Raw genomic sequence first — 21857 nt, forward strand, 5'->3', positions numbered from 1 at the left:
CTATTCATGCCTGACCAAGGATGTTGAGTTTGAAAAGATAAAGTCTGTCATACATCATCATAAACAACCATAAATATAGCCCCAGAAAGAACTATGATGAGAGTTTCAAAGAATCTCAAAAAGTTGTCATGACACTCATCATTGGCAGTCACATCATACTGGTGGCTTCTACCTTTGTTGGCCAATAGTGCTTACATCATTTTATGCTAGTAATACTACCAAAGTCCAAAGAAGGGATATTAAAATTATTTTCTGATACATGCTATAGAGGTAAAGATGCAAGAATTTTTCCTGATTCAGTCAGTTAAGTGTTAGTAAGGTGTCATACTGGTCAATTTTAACATTAATTTTCCTTGATGTATCATATTTACTATTAAATGGTAAATTTTATAATATGTGTATTATACACATATAATCTTTATATATATATATATATATGTATATGTGGAGAGAGCTATGCAAGCTACATATCCATAAACATGACTTGTCATATTGTAATAGCATATCAGTATTGTTACATAATATTTTTGAGACTAGAAAAAAATAAAATTTGTCAGTTCAGGAAGATTCCCTGTGGTGAACAGGTTAAGGATCCCAAGTTAACATAGCTATAGTGCAGATCACAACTGTGGTATGGGTTCAATTCCTGGCCCAGGAACTTCCAAATGCTGCAGTCATGGCCAAAAATGAGTAATAATAATAAAAGAAAAGAAAAAACCTGAGGAAAAAATAATTTCAGTTCAGTCATGCTAGTTAACCCTCTTTTAATTTCAAATTGATATTAATATCATCATTATGACTTTGTTATATCATCTATTCTTTTTTAAATTGAAAGCAAATTTATGCAATTAATATTTCTATTAAAAAGTAATTACTATTGATTATATGGTTTAAAATAATGGATATCATAACTTTGTATTGCTAGTATCAATTAATAAATGCTCCCAATTATAATTTTAAATTAGAAAGTTGGAAGTTTCTAAAATAATATGGATATCTGGATATAATATTGTGCTGGAACTTTTTAAAATTTACAAAGTACTTCTGTCTGCATTTATTATCTCATTTTATTCTTGGATCTGAGTCGAGTAAGGAAGAGTTATCCTCATTTTATGGATACAATTTTGAGCAATTAAATTATTTGTTCAAGGTTAGAACTACTTTAAATCATATGACAAACCCCATGCCCCTTACAAGATAATACATACACCTAAGTAAGAAGAATGGTTGAATAAGCCACTAAATTCATTGTTTCTAGAAGTTTTAAACATCAAGTGCTTCTACAATTATAATGCATTGTGTTTGTAGTAATTATCCTACATGCAGATATCAACAACATGATGTCAATATGATTCTTAATGAGCCAGAATCTTCAAAGGAGGACTGCAAGAGTAAACTTCATCCTTCTACATCTTTAATTTAGCTCATATACTTGGAAGGAATAATAATTTTTATCGAGATTAAAAATTAATATTTGTGAAGTAGAAGACAATATTTTGGTTATATTTTATTTTTTAAAATTTGATGAATTTTATTATATTTACAACATCATCACAACTTAATTTTAGAACATTTCCATCCCAAACCCCCAGCCCACTCCCCCAACCTGTACCCTTTGGTAACTCTTTTAGTTACACTTAATAGATAAGACACAAACTGTAAAAAAATAGATTTTAAGCAGGTTGCTTTATATTGTATTCCCAGAGCCCCTGCTGTGCTATTATTATTAGAAACTCTTGTTAGCAAAACCAATGATAGGTATAAACCAAAAGGTAAAATAAATACAGAAACATACGCACATATGAAGGCACAAAATAACTAAAATATGCTATGATGCATTTACTGTAAATATGCTTTGTTTCAATTTTGAAAAGTCAGCTTGTGTGTAGTAACTAGAAAAAAAATTTTTTTTCTTTAATTTCAGCTTTGTGCTTATCATTTAACTACTCTTGACCTGTATTTCCTAACATTTAAATTTGTTTCTTCTGGTTCTGCAAAGTTGTTTCATTCATTCCATTTATTTATTGGGGGCTTGATTTGTGAAAAGTACTGTGATAAATACAGAGGAATGATCTATGAAAAGTACAGAACTGGTTCCTGCACTTGAAGATTGTATAATCTAGTAGGGATTAAATGAGAGAATAACAACCAAGTAATTACAATTTAGAGATATGCTGGGGCAGTATGCTGCCATGAGACAATTTGGCACATGTATATAACTTATGGTGGTAGGTGGGCATTAAGAAAAGATTCCCTTGGAAAGTGATTTTCTAAAAGAAATCTGTAGGGAATGAGACTTCCAGGGAAAGTCTAATATGGAAGAAGTCATTGAGAGAAAAAGAATTTTGTTTGCTTTAGGAACAAGAAAAAGAAGGGCTGAAAGAGAAACTGGAGATGTATGAACAAAAATAAGGATAGAGAGGGAGCTGTGACCCATAGAATCCAAGGTCTTCTGGAAACTATGTAAATAATTTAAAAACAGAGCCTAAAAGTAATAAGAACTCTTTTGAAGTAGGGAAAATATATGAATAGATAGACATTGTAGACAGACTAATCTTGCTCGTCTGGGTAGAACCAAGAGATGGATGACCATGAATGCTTGAACAATGTGATAACAGTAGAAAACAAAAACAATGAATATATTCCCTACATGGTGTAGACTAACCTGCCTGCATAACCATTGGATTCAGTAGACATTGATGACTTTTGAGTTTCTTGCTTGGGCAGCTGGAACATTGTTGACATAATTCTTCAGGATAAATAATCTTATAAACAGCAGGATTTGGGGAAGGAGGATCAAATATAATATCAGTTTGGTATTTGCTAAGCTTAAAGTGTCAAATAGATGTTAGATATATGTGAGAAGAATGGATGAGAAGAGAGCCACAGCTTAGAAACATACATTAGGATGTTGTCAGCCTTAACGGGTGATTGGTATTTAAAGCCTGAGTGGGGATAAAACCACACAGTGAGTAATGACTAAGCTCTATGAAAAGAAGTTGATGAATGTGAAATTCAGAGATGTTTCCCACTACCTAGAAGGGTGACTGGCACAGCATCAGTGTTCAAGGGGTGCTTGTTGAGTTACTAAAGAGCATTAAAACTATGTCCCAAGGAACTGTAATATTATACAGAAAGAGGAAATCACCACCCCTCATGAGACTAAGATGTAGAGTTCCTGGAAAAACATAAGACTAATATCTTGAAAGTTGAGACAGTCATATTTCCAGAATAAAATTTGTCAACCACATTTGACCTTTCAGATGCTGCTAAGAAGTCAACGTAATTAAGTTAAAAAGAGATGAGAAGTGTGCCTATTACGTATGGCTTTGCTGAAGTGGTTGGGAGAGAAATTAGGTAGGAATAGGCTGAGGATTGTATGAGATGTTAGCAGGTTTAGACTCTATGTTAATTTAATGCTTCTAAGAAGCTTTACTATAAAGGTGAGCAGAGGGGGATAAAAAAAGTCAGTGTTAGGACTTTTATGATGAAAAAAACTAGAGCCTGTTTCAAAGCTGATGAAGCAGATCAAGCAGTCAAGGAAATGTCAGACACAAATGTCCAGACAAAGCTACCTGAGAAGGTAGGAAATAGAATTCATCCTCTCTAAACTGTATAGCTGATACAAAACCAGAGCAGCTTACTGGAAGAGGGGGAAAAATAAAAGATTTATTTTATCTATAAAAATATCACAAAATAATACCTAATTTACTGTAACCAAATCTACAACCTGCTAAGGTCTTATGGAAAAGCCAGGTCAAAGACAGGCCCTTATACTTCAAGAACTGTTTGATTTAAGTTCTAGGAGGTTCCTTGGGGGGCAATTCTAAAAGTTGTGACGAACCCAAATAGTAACCATGAAGACATGGGTTCGATTCCTGGCCTTGCTCTGTGGGTTAAGGATCCAGCATTGCTGTGAGCTGTGGTATGGGTTGCAGATGTGGTTCAGATCTGGCATTGCTGTGGCTGTGGCGTAGACCAGAAGCTACAGCTCCAGTTCGACCCTTAGCCTGGGAAGTTCCACATACCACAGGCACAGCCCTAAAAAGCAAAAAAACAAATGTCCTTCATATGCTTTCATCATAATTACTCTTGTAGTTATATAATCTATTACATTTTAAAATAAATATTATAAACAAACATATTTGAAATTAATTACATGTACATACGTATACACACATATATGTATATGTGCATGCATATACACATATAAGCTAGCAAATCTTAAGTCTCTAATTTGGAGAAGATATGGAATTTAAAAGTTAATTTTGTTTTGATTTAATTTTTAAATAGCATGCATTATAAACTGTCCAAATAAAGTTTACGGACTTTGAATTTAAAAATCAATTACTTATGTGCATTCAGATATAATTAATTTCTTGTAAGCAACAGGCTAAATCTAGGGAACATTTATTTGTTGGACTGAGGAACTATTTTTTAACTATAGGCTTACCTCACATTCGTATGTAATATATTCAATTGATAATGATAGCTTTTCTATGTATGTATCTTAGTTGATACCACATTCTCCATAGTTTATGATTCTAATTTAAAAGTATTTGGTGATTAATAATATTTTCTTATTTTCACTTATTAAATATGTATTTATTTGGAAAGCTATGTTTTTTGATTCACATAGAAATAGATTGTGCAAAAATCACAATCATGTTCCCTTTTGGGATATTCATACAGCATAATTCCATCCATTTTATTTTCTAAATAATAAATATGTTTCATGGTGATGACAAATTTATTCTTATGAAAATATTTATAAAACTATCCATGGAACTAGGGGCTGATAAAACACTTTTTATTGATTTGTTCTGTAATTTTAATGACTATTTCTAACATGGTGGAATGAACATAATTTATCGCTTTAAAAAATTCTTGTAGATAAACTTATTCTGAGAAAGAAATTCACTATTTCTTTTGGCTTACAACGTGTTCGATATTGTTGGTTTTAACCAAAAAAGGCTTGACTATCTTTTAGTAACCGCTTCCTTTTTTTCCTCTTATTACTGTGATTTGAAGACATTTAATTTTAACATTGACTCTCAATGTAATTTGGTGGCAAATAATTCCATCAGGTCTCAAGATCTGATAGTAAAATAATTCTGGCATCTGAAATCAAGCATGTACTACAACCATGAAAGTCCCTTCAAATTTAAAACTAACGAAGAAATGACACATATCACCACAAATAAATATATTGCTAAATTTTTTTGGTTAATTTGTATTTTCATGGGCTTTTGATTATACTTGTAATGAACTTCAGAATAAAATTATTTTGATGGAATTCATTCTAGTTCCAACAAAGCTAGTATACCTGTTCACCTCTAAATAATTCAACATGGACAGAAAATAAATCATTCAGGTGTATGGCAAATACTTAAATATTCTCTTAAGGTTAAATTTAAGATTATTTTAGAATACAAGTTGAAGAAATTCTAAAACATTGGTGAAATTGAAGTTCAATTAATGGGTAAATACTTCATTTTAATATTTGGAAATCACAGTCAAATCTAGATTTCAATGATACATTCAAAACAGTATTTATTTGATTTAGCATATAATGCAAAAGTCTATGAATTATTTTCATGATCCTAGCTTCCCAAATTTATTTTAAATGAGGAAAAATAACATATATGTAGAGGATACCTATGACCAGTTGAGTTAATCTTTCTTGCTTCTCATCTTATTGCAAATTTTCATTGTATAAACTTATAATTTATAATTACATTTCTTGGTACTTTACTCATATTAAAAATACAACTACTTTTATTAAATATGTTTTCTAAAAAATATGGTAGCAAAAATCTGTCACTAAACGTAGCAGAATATGATGCACTCATATTTAAGTAGCAATGTGAATTTACCAGTAACATAGTAGAATGATTAATGACCCTTCTCTAATACATTTTGTCTTAAGTAAATAATATTGAGTTTGCATTTAAGGAGTCAATAGTAGAACTAATGTCTGAGTTATGTGAAATAATCTTTATTACTATTGAGCCTCAATTATGTTTTTAATATGTGAAAATTATGTAGAAGTATTTTATAGTAGATTTTTTTATTTTTGTCTTGTATCAAAGTGATTTTTGCAGATAATTGGTGATGGCTTTATGTAAATCTTGTATTAATTATTTTCTCTTTTTTTTTCCTTTCCTACTGTCACTTTTTTCTTTTCCTTTATTTTCATATTTGTAATTCTACTCTTTTTTCCTTAATTATTTTATTCTTATTCTACTTTCAAAAATAATTTTCAACATGCAGATAAATGCTGTGAAGCGAATAAAGGCGAAAATGGAAGCCAGTCATGGCAGCTGAATGCTGCTGGGTTTTCTTTCATTATAGCCATAAGTTTGTCTTGCATGTTTTAATGTCATTATATCATATGATATTTCCTTTTATGCCCTGCAAATTTACAAGGCTGATCTAAAATTATAATAAAATATTTTCTAAGGTTCAACTAATTATGCATGTATCCTCACCCGTGAACAATTAGCCTTTTTTCATTCCCAATTTGTTGAATATTAGTGTAGATAATTTGCCAGAAAATTGCTGAAGGAAGCTGAACCAGGATTGTTTCTTCCAGGTACCAGTTCACAGTATAACTTGCTTCATTCTAAACTTTAATTTCTAAAATTTATGATATTAAGTATCATATCACCTTCACTTGGAACTTAAGCATTTACTACATCTAACTTTCATTTGATTATTTTGAATATATAACTCAGTATTCATGACCATACATTGTATAAATAGAAAATTTATTACGTAGAATTGTGGATCTTTTAATATTACTTCCAATTGTTATTCTTTTCAATGTATGTTTCCAACTTTATAAATGTTTATACTATTTCATAGTGTTTACCATTTATATAAATCATAAACCTAATGACTTTATTATATTAGTTGTGTATTCTATTGTGCTGCCTTATTTTCCTTTCATTGACCTAAAATGTCATAAGGAATAAAAGTAAAAGAGTTTCTTTTCTTCAATTCAAATACCAAGTTTTAGAAAAAAATCCACCTTTTTTTTATTAAGTGAAAATATCTTTCTGCAGTTGCCCCAAAGTAAATAATAAATTAAATGTTTAAAAACTTGCACCCTGTGCACTAGATTTGAATTGTGTTTTGAGGGGGCATCACATATTCCTAGTCTAACAACATAGGCTCTTTTTATTACTTTTTTCCTGGACACCTGAGTCAATTGCTTTGGAAGGATCAGAGAGATAAGTAAATATTTTAGCTACTACTTTTAAGACACTGAAATTGAGATGAGAAGGAGGTTACTAGATTCCAGCCTTCAGAGGAGGCTTGATTTGAGGGAGTAGCATGAGTAATGTTTTTTATATTCACATTTCCATTCATTACAAAATGAGAAAAGAGTGTTTTGTGGTTTTACCACCAATCACACCCTAGAAAGTGATTCTTTTTACTCATTGAGGACAATTAGGAAGCAATCAAATTTACATCTATTAACAAAAATGACCATAATTTACATGGTAAATCAAATTATTGAGTTCTGGGCTTTGAGATTCCTTCATCAAAACTATTTTGTTGCGTGAAAGTATTTTCTTTTTTAAAAGAAATACCTATACATTATTCATGTAAGGTCTAAAGGTAGACCTGCATTTGGTAGTCTGTTTTCTTAAATTTATCTTTTCCAAACTCTTTGCTATTGACTGCTGTACTTCAGTGCAGAGGTGACTCTTCCACAGGGTAAACATACTTATGCATGTCTTCTCTCTCCCCTGCTGAGACAAAGGGATTTCCCAATTCAATTCCTGCAGTATGGGAATTTAATCTATTTATTGGGAATGATTTAATTTTAAAATTAAAATAGTAAATAGTCAGTGTACTGTTGATTAAAGAACTAATTATAATTGCACATTACACTCCATGATTGCATATTACATTCCATGGGTTTGGATAAGACCTGTAGGTATGTTGATTACTAATATGTAACAAGTACTGGGAAAGAAAGAAGTTCCAAAAACACTTTTTAAACAATTAAATAGTTTTTCTCATTCATTATAACCTGACTGGATCTCTCCAATGAGTTGTAAATATTTCCATGAGAAACTCATAGAAATTGTCTTGATTTAGTATATAATTACATGATAATTTTGTTGAGAATGTAGACCATGTCTTTTTTTTTCTTTTTTGGTCTTTTTGCCTTTTCTAGGGCCACTCCCATGGCATATGGAGGTTCCCAGGCCAGGGGTTGAATCACAGCTGTAGCCACCGGCCTACGCCAGAGCCACAGCAACACGGGATCCGAGCTGCATCTGTGGCCTACACCACAGCTCACGGCAATGCCAGATCCTTAACCCACTGAGCAAGGCCAGGGATCAAACCCGCAACCTCATGGTTCCTAGTCGGATTCGTTAACCACTGCACCACGACGGGAACTCCTAGACCATGTCTTTAGTAAGATAATAGTGTTGATTTTTTTTTTTTGGAAATTATATGTTCTGTAAATGAAAGTCACCAAAAAATGTTGTGAAGAATATTCAGTCTGGTTTACATGATACCGAGACTTACTTTGGATAGTTCAGAAAAGAACTTAAAATTAAAATTCTAATATCTTAGAATTATTTACATTTAATGATTTTTTCATTTAGATTTTCTAAATATCTAAGTTCAAATCAAGATATTAATGCTAAAATTAATAAGCTGTCTATTTATCATTTGGCCAAATGTCCTTTCTTAGATGAATAGATTTTCATAGTTCTAAGATATACATAAACTAAAAAAAATTATTAAACATCTTAAAATAATAGACTCTCTGCTTTGCTTTACATTTATAAGGAAAGGAAAGCAGAAAACTGTAAACAATGGAGCTATTGCATTTCAAAACATGAGATATTAGAGATTGTAAATTACTTCTTGGATATTTATTTACATCTTAATAATATGTAAGTGTTGCTGAATTATCTTTTTCTTACCTGATCTTTACTTTTGTTATATGCAATCATAAAGTGTAACTGACAGTGCATTTTTGCCTAATTAGTATCTGCTGTAAGTCTAAATAAATATGATTATTGGTAAGTAAGTCATGAAAAATTTCCCTAGTGTCATCTAATGACTTTTTTTCATCCAGTGGATTTTGAAATAAAATTCTGTGTCTGAAATGTAGAAATATGAACTTGTGTGTAAGGTGAGTTTTATGTTATTCACTATATATAATCAGAAATATGTGCCCATGTTTATTTATGTATATATTTTATCATCAAATGTTAAATCATTCTAAAAGTTTGTCTTGACTGTTTTATAACATTTATAAAGTTAGGTTGATTTGCTTATACATATGTGCATATGGAGTACTAGGATTAGTTTTTAATGTAAACTTGAATGTGTCCTTTCTTCTTCCAATCCTTTTGCAGTTCTATCTTCTTTCTTGCATTTATCATCCTGTCTCTCTACCCCAATTCAAAGTCTGATTATTTCTCAGCTAGATATAAGGCCTTATCAGACCACATTTCAGATAGGCTAACAGATTATGCTTAGGAGGTAGCAATAAAAGCCTCTTTCCTATGAATTTTTTTCTCACAGGGAGAACCTTACATAAATTGTCATTTTTAATCCTCTCTGTCTTAATATTAATATTCATTGGGAATAAAGGCATTTTATAAACTCTACCCATATTCTTTCCCAAACCATTATGCAAGTGTCCAGATGTTCGTTCATTACTGGCAGAAATGATCAGCATTGAAATTCTTAATTATTTTGTTCATTTTTCTTAGTATTTTTTCTTTTTCTTAGCCTAAAGCATCTCAGGTGTTTAACAATTTTAAATAAATGAATGAATAAACAAATTCTAGACATTGGCTTATCATTGTATATGTCAATAACATGTATAAAACAAATAGTTGCACAACTTTATTGCAGATAATTTTGACTTTTTAAGTAGTCATCATTTCCTTTAAAATTAATAGTTAAAATTGGAGTTCTCTTGTGGGTGAGTAGGTTAAAGGTCCAGCACTGTCATTGTTGCAGCTTCGGTTGCTACTGTGGTTCGGGTTCAGACCCTGGCCTGGGAACTTCCACATGTCATAGGTGTGGCCAAAAAGAAAAAAAGAGAGAAGAGAATAAAAATAAAATTAATAGTTAAAATTACAAGTATGCATAGTAGTTCATAGCTTTTACAATTTGGGTTAATTTATAAATCATTATACCACCATTTTCTATATAAGAATTCCCATTAATTATATTTAATTAAAATTAAAATAATGAAAATTCCACAATATTTTTAAGTCTGGACAGCTGGATTCATGATTACTCAGTTATATTGAACAAAATAGAGTGTGCAAGGGAAAATTGGACCATGTATTTTGGATATTGATGAGTACTTTCAGATACATGGAAAGTATTTTATTTATTAACATAATATACCTACACTAAGAATGAAGAAATAAGATTACAAATGATTTTAGTAATTCAAGATGGATGCTTATACCACAAATATATTAGTTAAGTATATTTGGATTTAGCTTTCAGAAATAGCTAGTATCATATTTAATACTTCCAGTTCATAATAGTTAATTAAGAAATATCTCTAGTCATGTAAAATTATCTGAAAATTTCTGCCCATTTGTTTTTGATAATGATATTTGCAGGATTAAGAGCTTTAAATAAATAACCTCTTATGACACTACCTAAATTAAATATTATCTTACCTAAATCTGTAAGGCATTATGTAATATCCTTTAAACCACCTTTGACTAAGTACTATTTAAGTATGCTTTTTCTTATTTGGTTTTATTTCCTTTAATTCTTCCTTTTAATTTTTTTCTGTCTAATATTTTCTCTCTCCCTCCCTTCCTCTCTATTCTCCATCTCAAACTCTGGTCATGAATAAATAGTGTTAATTTATTCTGTACTTTTTTGTAAATCACTGTTAAATTTTAAAATTTTGGAATTTGTGGTGTGTGTGTATGTCATAAAGCCTTTAACAAGGCTAATGCATTGAATGGATAGCTTAAATTTATATATTTTAAATGATTGAAAACACAAATTTCTTCAAATAGCTCTGAAATTATTTCCATATAAGTCAAAATTGGTAAAAAGTCTGTATTTAAATAAGCTGATTTTGTCATTTAAAATGGGAGTATTATTTCATCCTATTAATACTTGATAGTTAATCTTAGAATTCAGAAAATATGAACAGTAAATTTTAGGTGCTAACTGAAGGAAAAAATCTTTCTAACATCTAATTAACATATTCTTTTCCAAGTTACCATATAAACAAGAGTATTTTCTAGAGTTAACATTTTTAATTTTTAATGTAAAGTTGTATATTATTTTTTTATTTCATGCTACTTAAAAATTTGATATAATGCATGAAAATTATTAAAGTGAAATTTTCCATCCAACATTTATATGAAGGAAAGGATTCAGTAAGTATAAATCTAATTTAATTGTTCTGAAATAAAATGGAGATGGGAGTTTAATATCAGTAATTTTTTTCCAAGTACCTCTGGTTTCCTTATTTTAAGATTATGAACTGGATAGACATCTCTGGTTGTAATCCACCCCTTCTTCATAGTTATTAACTAATTGAAAGCCTAAAATATCTGTCCCTAAATGTTACAGAAAAAGAGGGTTATCCTATAAAATGTTTAGAAAAATTGAAATACATACTAGCCAAGGAAAGCACATATATTCAAAATTCTATTAGTATATCTGAGGTGATCTGAACTGCAGCTGATGTCCTCATGTCTTTGTTGGTAGATAATTATTTGAGCTAGTTTTTAAAAGTATGCTCATACAAGTGTAATTAAATTTTAAGTGGAACTAGTCCAATGTTGTTTGTGTTAAGTCTAGATATTGCAAAATTTCTTAATTTGTGTAAGTTAAAGTTAAATTCAAGTATTCTTCATCACTCCACTTTAGGTAATAGGCATATAGTTACACATTGCATAATACTAAGAAGTAGCATAAGTTTTAAAATATACCATATTTATTTTATTTTATCTATTACTAAATGACACTATGAAATAAATCTCTAGAAAATCATTTTTTTTCTAAAGGCAAGCAATTAAAAATTACTGTTTAAAATAACATCCACAATTCATGAACTTCTTTCAAAAATATTTTTATCTCACATCTTACATTGATTCTGTGTATAACACTTCTGTTTTTAAAGTGACTATTTCTGATCATTTTAATTGCATTTGTTTTCATCATAACTTATTTTCTTGGGGAAAAATGTATGTTATATATGTATTGTCCTCAGTATCATTTCTTATTTAAAACCCCTGACATAATATCCAGCACTATGTGTAATCCTATGCATGAGTTTCATAGTATATTAAATGTCATTTTATTTTCTGTACCTCTGTGTCTCCATTGTTGTAATAAAGAAAACTGACGAAAAGCTTTGTTATATGTGTTTTCTTTATTACTGGTACAAACCTTTTCTGTCTTCGTTGTGTGTTTTCATTTCTAACTTGATCAAATTCAATATCCAAGTGTAATAAATGTATGATCATTGAGTGATTTCTCTTTGGGTATAAATAATACATCATCTGCAGACCCAAGTGGCAAAAATAATTTAGGAACAATATCATATACTGTTACTTTCATAGCTAGCTCTATGATCTTCTTAGAAACTTTTATTACTAGTGGGAGGCCAAAATAATCAGAGGGTATCTTAATGAAATACATGAATATGGTTATAATTTAAATAATATAATGATTGGAGAGTAGTGTCCATTGCCAGCAAAAATTTATAAAAGCAGACATAAATGCTTAAAGTGACTTTTCTCCATTTCCTTTGGTTAGTATAGTACTATAACTCAGTTTGAGCACCCTGAGAATAAAGTTATAGAAAATCATTAAAGTTCTTGATTCATCCACAGTCAAGGTATGAAACAAAAATCGCTTCAGAAGTTTTCAAATAACAGTAATAATACAAAACCAGAGCAGCTTCTCTTTTTTACCATGTACTTTGTTACACACTGCATGGGTAATGCCATAAGTGCCATATTTTGTTTATTCATAAGTACCATGTCTCTAATAGTTAAGATGAGAAGAGTGAGAACTAAAGAGATTGAGGAATTTATATAGTAAAGAGTCACAGTTAGAACCCAATTCCAGTGCTCTTTCTAAAACATTGTTACTTTTTGTTTGTTTGTTTTAGCACTGAACCTGGGTTCACATGATATTTTTTAATATGTAAATTATTCAATTAGTTTCTATAAAGTGGAAAAAATAACATCTGGTTTAGACATGAATATGTATTTCCCTTATTCAAACATAGTCAAGTGTTGCATTGCCAGATAAAAAACAAATAGTGTAGAAATTACAAAAGAGAAAATATTCATTTTCAAGATTTATATTATTTTAAGGTACACTTAGTCTTTTTTACTCTAGGATAGTCCACTCTCAGATGTCTATCTTAACATATACCACTTGTTAAAAATGTTTTCACACCATTTCAAAGTGAAAGTTTTTATATAATACTTAATTTTGTTGTAATATTGAACTTTTCAGTTGATACAATAGCCACAAAAGTTTTATATATTAGGAGAGACAGTTAAGTTGTTCTCAGTTCTCCTTTTCACTTTTCCTGACACCATTAACAATGAGATGGTATCAAGTGGGAAGTATCTGGGAGGTCTTGGATATTTTTTAGTGAGTTTCACAGTAATTTTATTTTAATTTATTAACATATCACCATACTGTTTTGAGCCACTGTGAGGAAACTAAAGAGATTTGAGAAAGTTTATTCTGATATTTTAATGAAACATCATTATTTTATTATATCAATAAGTATCAGAAGAATGACTAGTCATTGACATGGTGGAGCAACGTATATTCAATTTTCCTCTTAAGTTTATTAAATTATACAATCAAGGCATAGTTAAATCTCCCATATATCACTTATATGGTCTTATATCTTTGACTTAATTCCTTTGATTTCTTAATTGGACCATGTGGGGGTGGGGGGGTATTGTGACAAAGAAAAGGCTGTATATTAACCAACCATTATCCCAGTAACAATGGCACTTCTTTTAGGCAGCTGTTACCTTTCTCACTTAAACTGGTACATATAGTTGCATTCCCATGATCAGAATAAACTCATATTGAGTTTATAGTCTTAACAGAATATCAAGTTAAATTTTATCACTTTCTGATTTTGTACATTTCCTGAAAACATTTTACAAGATGACTTATTTACACTTTTGGTAGAAATAGTTCATTTTTCTATTAGTATAAAATACTATTTTTATTTACTGTCTAATCAAGATAGATATTTCCATTTCAGCAACTATTTTTTTTTTATTTTAGGAAATCAAACAACTCTAATATGTTATTTTATAGCTGAGCGTCTACCATATATTCATTCAGATGCACTGTGTAATAATACATAAGTGCCCCTACATGTTTAGAGTATTTAGTTTTAATAATATAATTTTATTTTTTAAAATAACCCTAATGCAGAAATTGAGAAACAATGAACTGAATGTGTAAAAATGGGAATTTGCAAACTTAATATAAATTCCTTGGAAAATAATAATACTATCCATATATTTGTTCACATTTTCCATTTATTTTCTCATACATTTAGAAAATTCAGAGGTATGTATATTTAAGATTTATAATAAAAAAGTTAAACTTTTGGGACTTTCAACAAGCCATTTGATAAATATTAATTGTAGTTTAATATTATATGGGTGTGATTCAATTTTGTAATATAGTCTTTAAGAAAATATATTTTCTGTTTGTACAAAAAAAATTTAATTTCCATTTTTCATATATGGAATAGCCTTTTAGTATTAGCAGAAAAAAAATGAAATAGGCCAATTAATGATTGAATCAGGAGATAAACAAATTAAAACATTCAATTTGTTTAACTCTAGCTGGTATCTATTTTGATCAAAATCATTTCAGTCTAAAAAGCTCCCTTTCCTAGTGTCCAATAAGACATTCATTATCTTATGGGAAATAACTAAATAAACTCCAACAAAGCAAACTGAACAGATACCATAAGTTTTAAACTGTATATGAAGAAATTATGGAGTAGTGGGGTAAAAATAAACTTGAAATGCAGAAGTTTGGGTGGGTAATTATGATATATAAAATTTTATATCTTTATTCCATTTTTAACAGAGTTTTGTTGCAAGAGGCCTACATTCCAATATACTTTGCAATTTGAAATATCAGTTTAGATAAGAGCATGGATATTCTATTGTACATTGACTTTAGAAATTTCACAATTTCTCATGATATATTGTTGCACCAGATTTGTAATGACAATTATTAAAAATACTTATTTCTAAAGTATTCAGCTATTTGAAACATTTATCAGAAAAGTGTTGTTATCTACTATTTCTTTTTAGGCAGATATTATTTTTTAAAATTAACACATTTTAGGAGTTCCCTTGTGATACAGTGGGTTAAGGATCTGGCCTTGTCACCACAGAAGCTGGGTCACTGCTGTGGCACAGGTTATATCCTTGGGCCAGGAACTTACACAACTTTTTTGGCTGAGGGTTGGCCAAAAAAAAAAAAAGAAAAAGAAAAAGAAAGAATGAAAAGAAAAATAAAATTAACACAGTTTATTTTATTTAATTATTTGATTCTCTTTCTTACATTAAAACTCATACTGAGAATTTGACAAGTTTCCATAACATTCCCATAGAAGAATAATAACTTTATATTTTAAATTATTCACTTTTTATAGAGAACTATCTTAAAAGGTAAATACTAAAACTTTAATGGGAACTGGGTAAATATTTTTTTAAAGGGCAAAAGTTATGCACTATTTGAAATGTCACTTCATTTAAAAGTATACAGAATAATTAAATATATAACTTTATATTTTTATTTAGTCTTTTACAGTGGCTATTTTTAAAATATATTAACAGAATTCCATTGTGATTCAGCAGAAATAAACCCAACTAGTACTCATGAGGATGCAGGTTCCATCCCTGGCCTCGCTCAGTGGATTAAGGATCTAGCATTGCCATGAGCTGTGGTATAGTTCACAGATGTGGCTCTGATACCACCTTGTTGTGGCTGTGGTGTAGGTCAGCAGCTGTAGCTCTGATTCTGACACCTAGCCTGAGAACTTCCATATGCCACAGGTGTCCCCCTTGTCCCAAAAAGTAAAATAAAATATATTAATAGACATAAATTGGAGTTCCCTTCTGGCTCAGCAGTAATGAACCCAGCTAGTAACCATTAGAACTCAGGTTTGATCCCTGGCCTTGCTCAGCTGGTTAAGGATCCGGCATTGCTGTGAGCTGTGGTGTAGGTTGCAGACGTGGCTTGGATCTGATGTTGCTGTGGCTGTGGTGTAGGTCAGCAGCTGCAGATCCAATTTTACCCCTAGCCTCGGAACTTCCATATGCCACAGGTGTGGCCCTAAAAATCAAAAAAACAAAAAAAAAAAACAAAAAAAAAAAAACAAAAAACAAACAAAACAATACACATAAATGAATGTTAATTCAATTGCTACTCACAAATTAAAAAAAACAGCTACTTCCTTGCTTCTTAAAGAGGGGTTGACATACTTATCTGTATTATGGCAACAGGTGTGGAATCATGGAATTGGAGAAGGGAAAACTGAACAGACATTTCATAGCCATAGACCAGGCATCTACTAGCTCCTGCCTAACCATTGCAACATGCTCTATTTCCCTGTCTGTGTATCTCTATCAACTCCCTACCATCTTTTATGAAAACATCACAGTTTTTGTTGGCAGTGATGTTTATTTATTTTGTTTTGGTTGATTTAATTTGTTTACCGATTGCAAGGTCCATTCTCTTTAACCTCATCAATTATCACTTAATCAGAGACATCTTCCTCCAATAACACCCAATATCATATCTCTAATATCCAGGCATATATGCTAATTTCAGAATATACTGTGTATTTTCATACATCTCCATCTTTGCTCACATCATGTTCTGACCAGAATGGCGCCTCTCAACATGCAGAAAAATTCTTCAACACCATCTCAAAAGTTATCTTCTCTCTCATGCTTTCCTTGACCAATAACATCCACTTACATCTATCTGCCCAGGTCACATTATTTTTCACCAATTACACTCTTTTTCAGTTTCTAAATTACATATCTCGCTCACTTCTCTCAATACATTAAGAACTCCCAGGGAATAGTGTCCTTTGCCTTTTCTTAAATTTTATTCCCACAACTGCTCGATAAAGTTGTTTAATAACATTGTGATAAATTAAAAGGTGATCCCCTGCCCATGATGAATTTATCCCTGGGCAAAAAGATCACTTTTGCAATATAAAGGAATAGATGCAATTTTGAAAAGATATTTAATTTATAATTCTGCATTTGTAAACTAACATGTATAGAAAAAGAAACATATATAGAAAAAGACAGACGTATAGAAAAAAGTGTAGTGTTTTACATTTATAAAGTCACTTATGTAATACACATATTTATAATTCCCTTCCTGTTATTAAGCCAAATAGCCTCAATTAGCTAATTTTTCTTGCCCCAAATCAGATACATTGTAAAAAAAATGGGGGGAGGGCTGAATTATCAGACTTCTTTCAAACAATACCTCTTAATAAGGAGAAATGACTTGAAGGGAAAATTTGGATTAATATTGAGTTCATATTTTAAAAACAGTTATACATGTAATATCAGTTTGACAGAAAAATCAAATTAACTAAACAGAGACAGAGTAATAGGGAATATGTAATGTGAAATACAATCTTTACCCCCCAAATAACAGGGTTGTATGAAAATAAATTTGATAGTAGGCATATGTCTACATCAACATTATTTAACTGAGTTCATTCAGAAAAGACATAACCATATTTTTAAGATGTAACAAAAATATTATTTTCCCAGAGTTCCTGTTGTGGCTCAGGTGGTTGGTTAACAAATCTGACTAGGAACCATGAGGTTGCGGGTTCAATCCCTGGCCTCGCTCAGTGGGTTAAGGATCCAGCGTTGCCGTGAGCTGTGGTGTAGGTTGCAGACATGGCTGGGATTCTGTCTTGCTGTGGCTCTGGCGTAAACCGGTGGCTACACTTCCGGTTATACCCCTATAGTATATATATATTATTTTCCCCAAATGCAATCTTTTCTAAAAGACTCTTTTTCATTTTCTCTTAAATGATGACAGTATTTTTTTCATAGCCATCACAGATTTATTAGCACTATGTATTTTTCCTTTAAATCATTGACAGAAAAATGCATGAGATTTCAAATTGTACTTACAGTTTTCACACAGCAAGTTCGGTGAGCAATTAAATATGTGAATAAAATGAACACAAGTGCAGTAAAAATTTGCTAATAATGAGTGCATTTTGTTGGGAAGCTGAATGATGTAAATGCTTTATCTCATAAATACCATGAGTTGTCCAAAAGGAAACTGATGACAAAATAAAAGATTAGAACACAAAGAAAGTACTAACTTAATTTACAAAGGAAACTTTCTGGAGTTCCTGTTGTGGCAAGCAGAAACGAATCTAACTAGCATGCATGAGGATGTGGGTTCAAGCCCTGGCCTCACTCAGTGAATCGGGATCCAGCATTGCCATGAGCTGTGTGTAGGTAGGTCACAGACAAGGGTTGGATCCTGTGTTGCTGTGGCAATGTTGTAGACCAGCAGCTACAGCTCTGATTTGACCCCTAGCTTGGGAGCTGCAGCTCTGATTCGACCCCTTGCCTGGGAATTTCCATATGCCTTGCAGGTGCCACCCTAAAATAAAAAAAAAAAAAGAAAGGAGACTTTGATTCACTTTGTAGTAAACTTTTGAGAGTTTTAATTTATTTTTTTATTTCAATGAATGAATATGTTTATAATATTGTACAAAATAATCATAACAATAGAAGCAATGATAAAGATAAGCCAAAAATCCAAAAGTAATGTTCAACTAAAGACGACAAAATGAATTACAGAAGAGAATGCAACAATAAAGAAAAGTAGATATTCTTGTCCTCAATCCAAGCAAATGTCATTGTCATCTGTCAGAGACAACAACATCATTATTGATAATTATCTTGCTTTCATTCATTTTAACATCAAAGATCAAGATTTTAATTTGACATACAGAAGTAAGGGGATGATCAAAAAGATAATTTACTATTGAATAATGAATAAATGAAAAAATAATTAAACTAAAAACTTCTTGAGTTCTGCTCATAGTGAGATGGATAATTCAAACTAGAAGAATGAAAATATACTTAAGCTTTAGGCCTTAAAAAAGAGTGCTTATCAATTTTTTAAAAACACATAAAATATAAATATGTAATATAATTTTATGTATCACAGCTCATGAACACTAGCAATATTCAAATCTTTATACTTGCTAAAATCTAGGAAAGTTTTGGGTAAAAGTAGGTAAGTTCTAATTTTAGAAAAAAGATATTATAAACAAATAATTAGTAATAAGAGGTTGCTATAAACAACCTGAGCACAAAGTAATAGTTATAGACGTGCAATGATAACATATTTGTTTAGTGTTTTGGAATTCCCAAAGTACCTTCACACATGATTCTCAGAGAATGTTTTAGCTAGGATACGTGGTGATTACTGTCCATATTTCATCAATAATGAAACAGAATACAATTATAATTATGATTTAGATATATCTAATTGTAGTGTGTAGGCCACAACATGAGTGAACAATACCATGGTGGATATAAAAAATATTAGCATTCTGATCAATATTTTGTATCATTTTAATTTCTTATTTTCGTTTTGTAATTGTACATTGCATTATTTTCAAAGGATAACTTATTATAAAATATTGCCCATTTAAAATTTAAAAGAAAAATACATATCTTTGGAAGACGTATTCATTTTTTTCTCTAGGTGTATCAGGAAGCAATAAAAAAGTAGCTTGGATTAGAGGAAGAATGTTAACTCGAGTCATAGTTGCTCTTGAGTTTGTTGTTTGAATTTTTAAAACATTTTGAATTAAGAACAAAGGGTGGGGGAAAAAAATGGAAATTGTATTTTTAATCATCCTTGCTGGTTCTATTTGCAACCATTTTCTGCTCTGCTGTTTGCAATGTGCTATTTGCAATGTTCTTCTCGATGTATTGACCGGACATTGAAAACCTCAGAAGTTCGAACATTTGTTTCAAACTGGCATGTTAAATATGAATCAAAGTTGAATGGATCCATCCACTCAAAGATAATAACTGTTACCATTAATTCAGGAGACCCATAGTCATGATTACGTGGAAGACAAATGTGTTATTTGGATAAATAGTTAATAGTGGGACATTGTGCCCAGATTGTTACTATCCATAATTTCAATGTTTCCCTCTTTAATAATGAATTTTATAACTTACATGAATCAAAATTCTTTTTTGTTTTTCCTATTTGTGATGGTATGTGCAAAGGTGATCTGAAAGTCATGTTGTTTCAAACATATAAAATAAGTAGATACTTGGCATCATTTTTCTAAATACCAAAAATACATAAATATGGCATTTCTATGAGTATGCCTAATTCCTTATTTAGAATAATTGAGAGAAGACTGTCAAACCTAAAGACAAATCAGAGCTAATTAAGGTTCAGTTTATCAGGTCAGGTATTCTCTGTAGGGAAGGGAAAATCTTAATAAATGCGGCATTTCTCTACACAGATCCTCAGCGTTGGAAAATATTATTTTCTGTCTTGACAAGTGAGTTATGTCAAGAAATACAAAGCCTGCAACATTGTCTATACTGGAGGAATAATGTGATTATACTTTATTTTCAATATCCTCACTGTTTTTAAAGCTGTAAAGCTTACCGATTTTTTTAAATTTTTAACTTTTAATTTTTTAAAAATACATTTTTTTCTGTGAACACAGTTTAGATCTTAGTTTCATTTCTACACTTCGGTTCTTTCTATTTTATTTTCTTTTTCTTTTTTTTTTTTTTTTTTTTTTTTTTTTTTGTCTTTTTGCCATTACTTGGGCTGATCCCGTGGCATATGGAGGTTACCAGGCTAGGGGTTGAATTGGAGGTGTAGCCGCCGGACTAGGCCAGAGCCACAGCAATGTGGGAGCCGAGCCACGTCTGCAACCTACACCACAGCTCATGGCAACGCCAGATCCTTAACACACTGAGCAAGGCCAGGGATCGAACCCACAACCTCATGGTTCCTAGTCAGATTTGTTAACCACTGAACCATGACGGGAAGGAACTCCATCTTATTCCTGTTGATTTGGGGAATATTAAGAAAAATATCACAGAACATTAATTTATTATTTTAAAATAATTCCCAAGCATGCAAGTGGCAGGTAGTTTGGGAAAACATCTCTTTAACAAGCACAAGAAGCTATGTGAAATCTTTAACGGTAGTAGTTGGATTATAAATTAGTGCAATATGTTTTCATTTAAAAGCATGCATTGGAGTTCCTGTTGTGGCTCAGCAGATTAAGAACCAACATAGTATCCATGAGGATGTGGGTTCCATCCCTGGCCCCCCTCAGTGGGTTAAGGCTCAGGCATTGCTATAAGCTGTGGTGTAGGTCATAGATGTGGCTCGGATCTGGAGTTATTGGGGCTTTGGCATAGGCCTGCAGCTGCAACTCAGATTTAGCCCCTAGCCTGGGAACTTCCGTATGCTGCAGGTGCGGCCCTAAAAAGACAAAAAGATAACAAAAATAAACGAAAGCATTCAATACCCAAGAGTATACCTTTTATAATGCAACAGAATTATGGTAATTCTAGAAAAAGCTCTTACTATTAACTGTATGCCCATCTTAATCTAAAAATCTTACCCTCTTGTTCCATTGTTGTGTTTTTTGGAATCCAATGAATGAAATTAAATTTGGGAAACTTACGTTTCATGCAAAAAAGGCACTTAAATAAATGTATAATAAGCCTAAAGATGTTTAATTTTTATTCTATCTT

General features: G+C 31.0%; 1 protein-coding gene across 2 annotated transcripts in view; it reads left to right on the forward strand.

The window, feature by feature from the left end:
* NCAM2 (neural cell adhesion molecule 2) overlaps nt 1–21857 on the forward strand; it is a 503610-nt gene that overhangs the window by 464547 nt on the left and 17206 nt on the right. Inside the window, exon 16 of one of the 2 annotated variants that reach the window (XM_021070859.1) lies at nt 6274–12385. The exons of the other annotated variant lie outside the window; for it this stretch is intronic. Coding sequence (XP_020926518.1) covers nt 6274–6380 — 107 coding nt within the window. The 3' untranslated portion in view covers nt 6381–12385. Of the gene's footprint in view, nt 1–6273; nt 12386–21857 lie in introns of those variants that run through there. 2 annotated transcript variants of the gene reach the window in all.

This window comes from Sus scrofa, chromosome 13 (assembly GCF_000003025.6).
Source record: "Sus scrofa isolate TJ Tabasco breed Duroc chromosome 13, Sscrofa11.1, whole genome shotgun sequence".
In the NCBI taxonomy this organism is placed as follows: Eukaryota; Metazoa; Chordata; class Mammalia; order Artiodactyla; family Suidae; genus Sus; species Sus scrofa.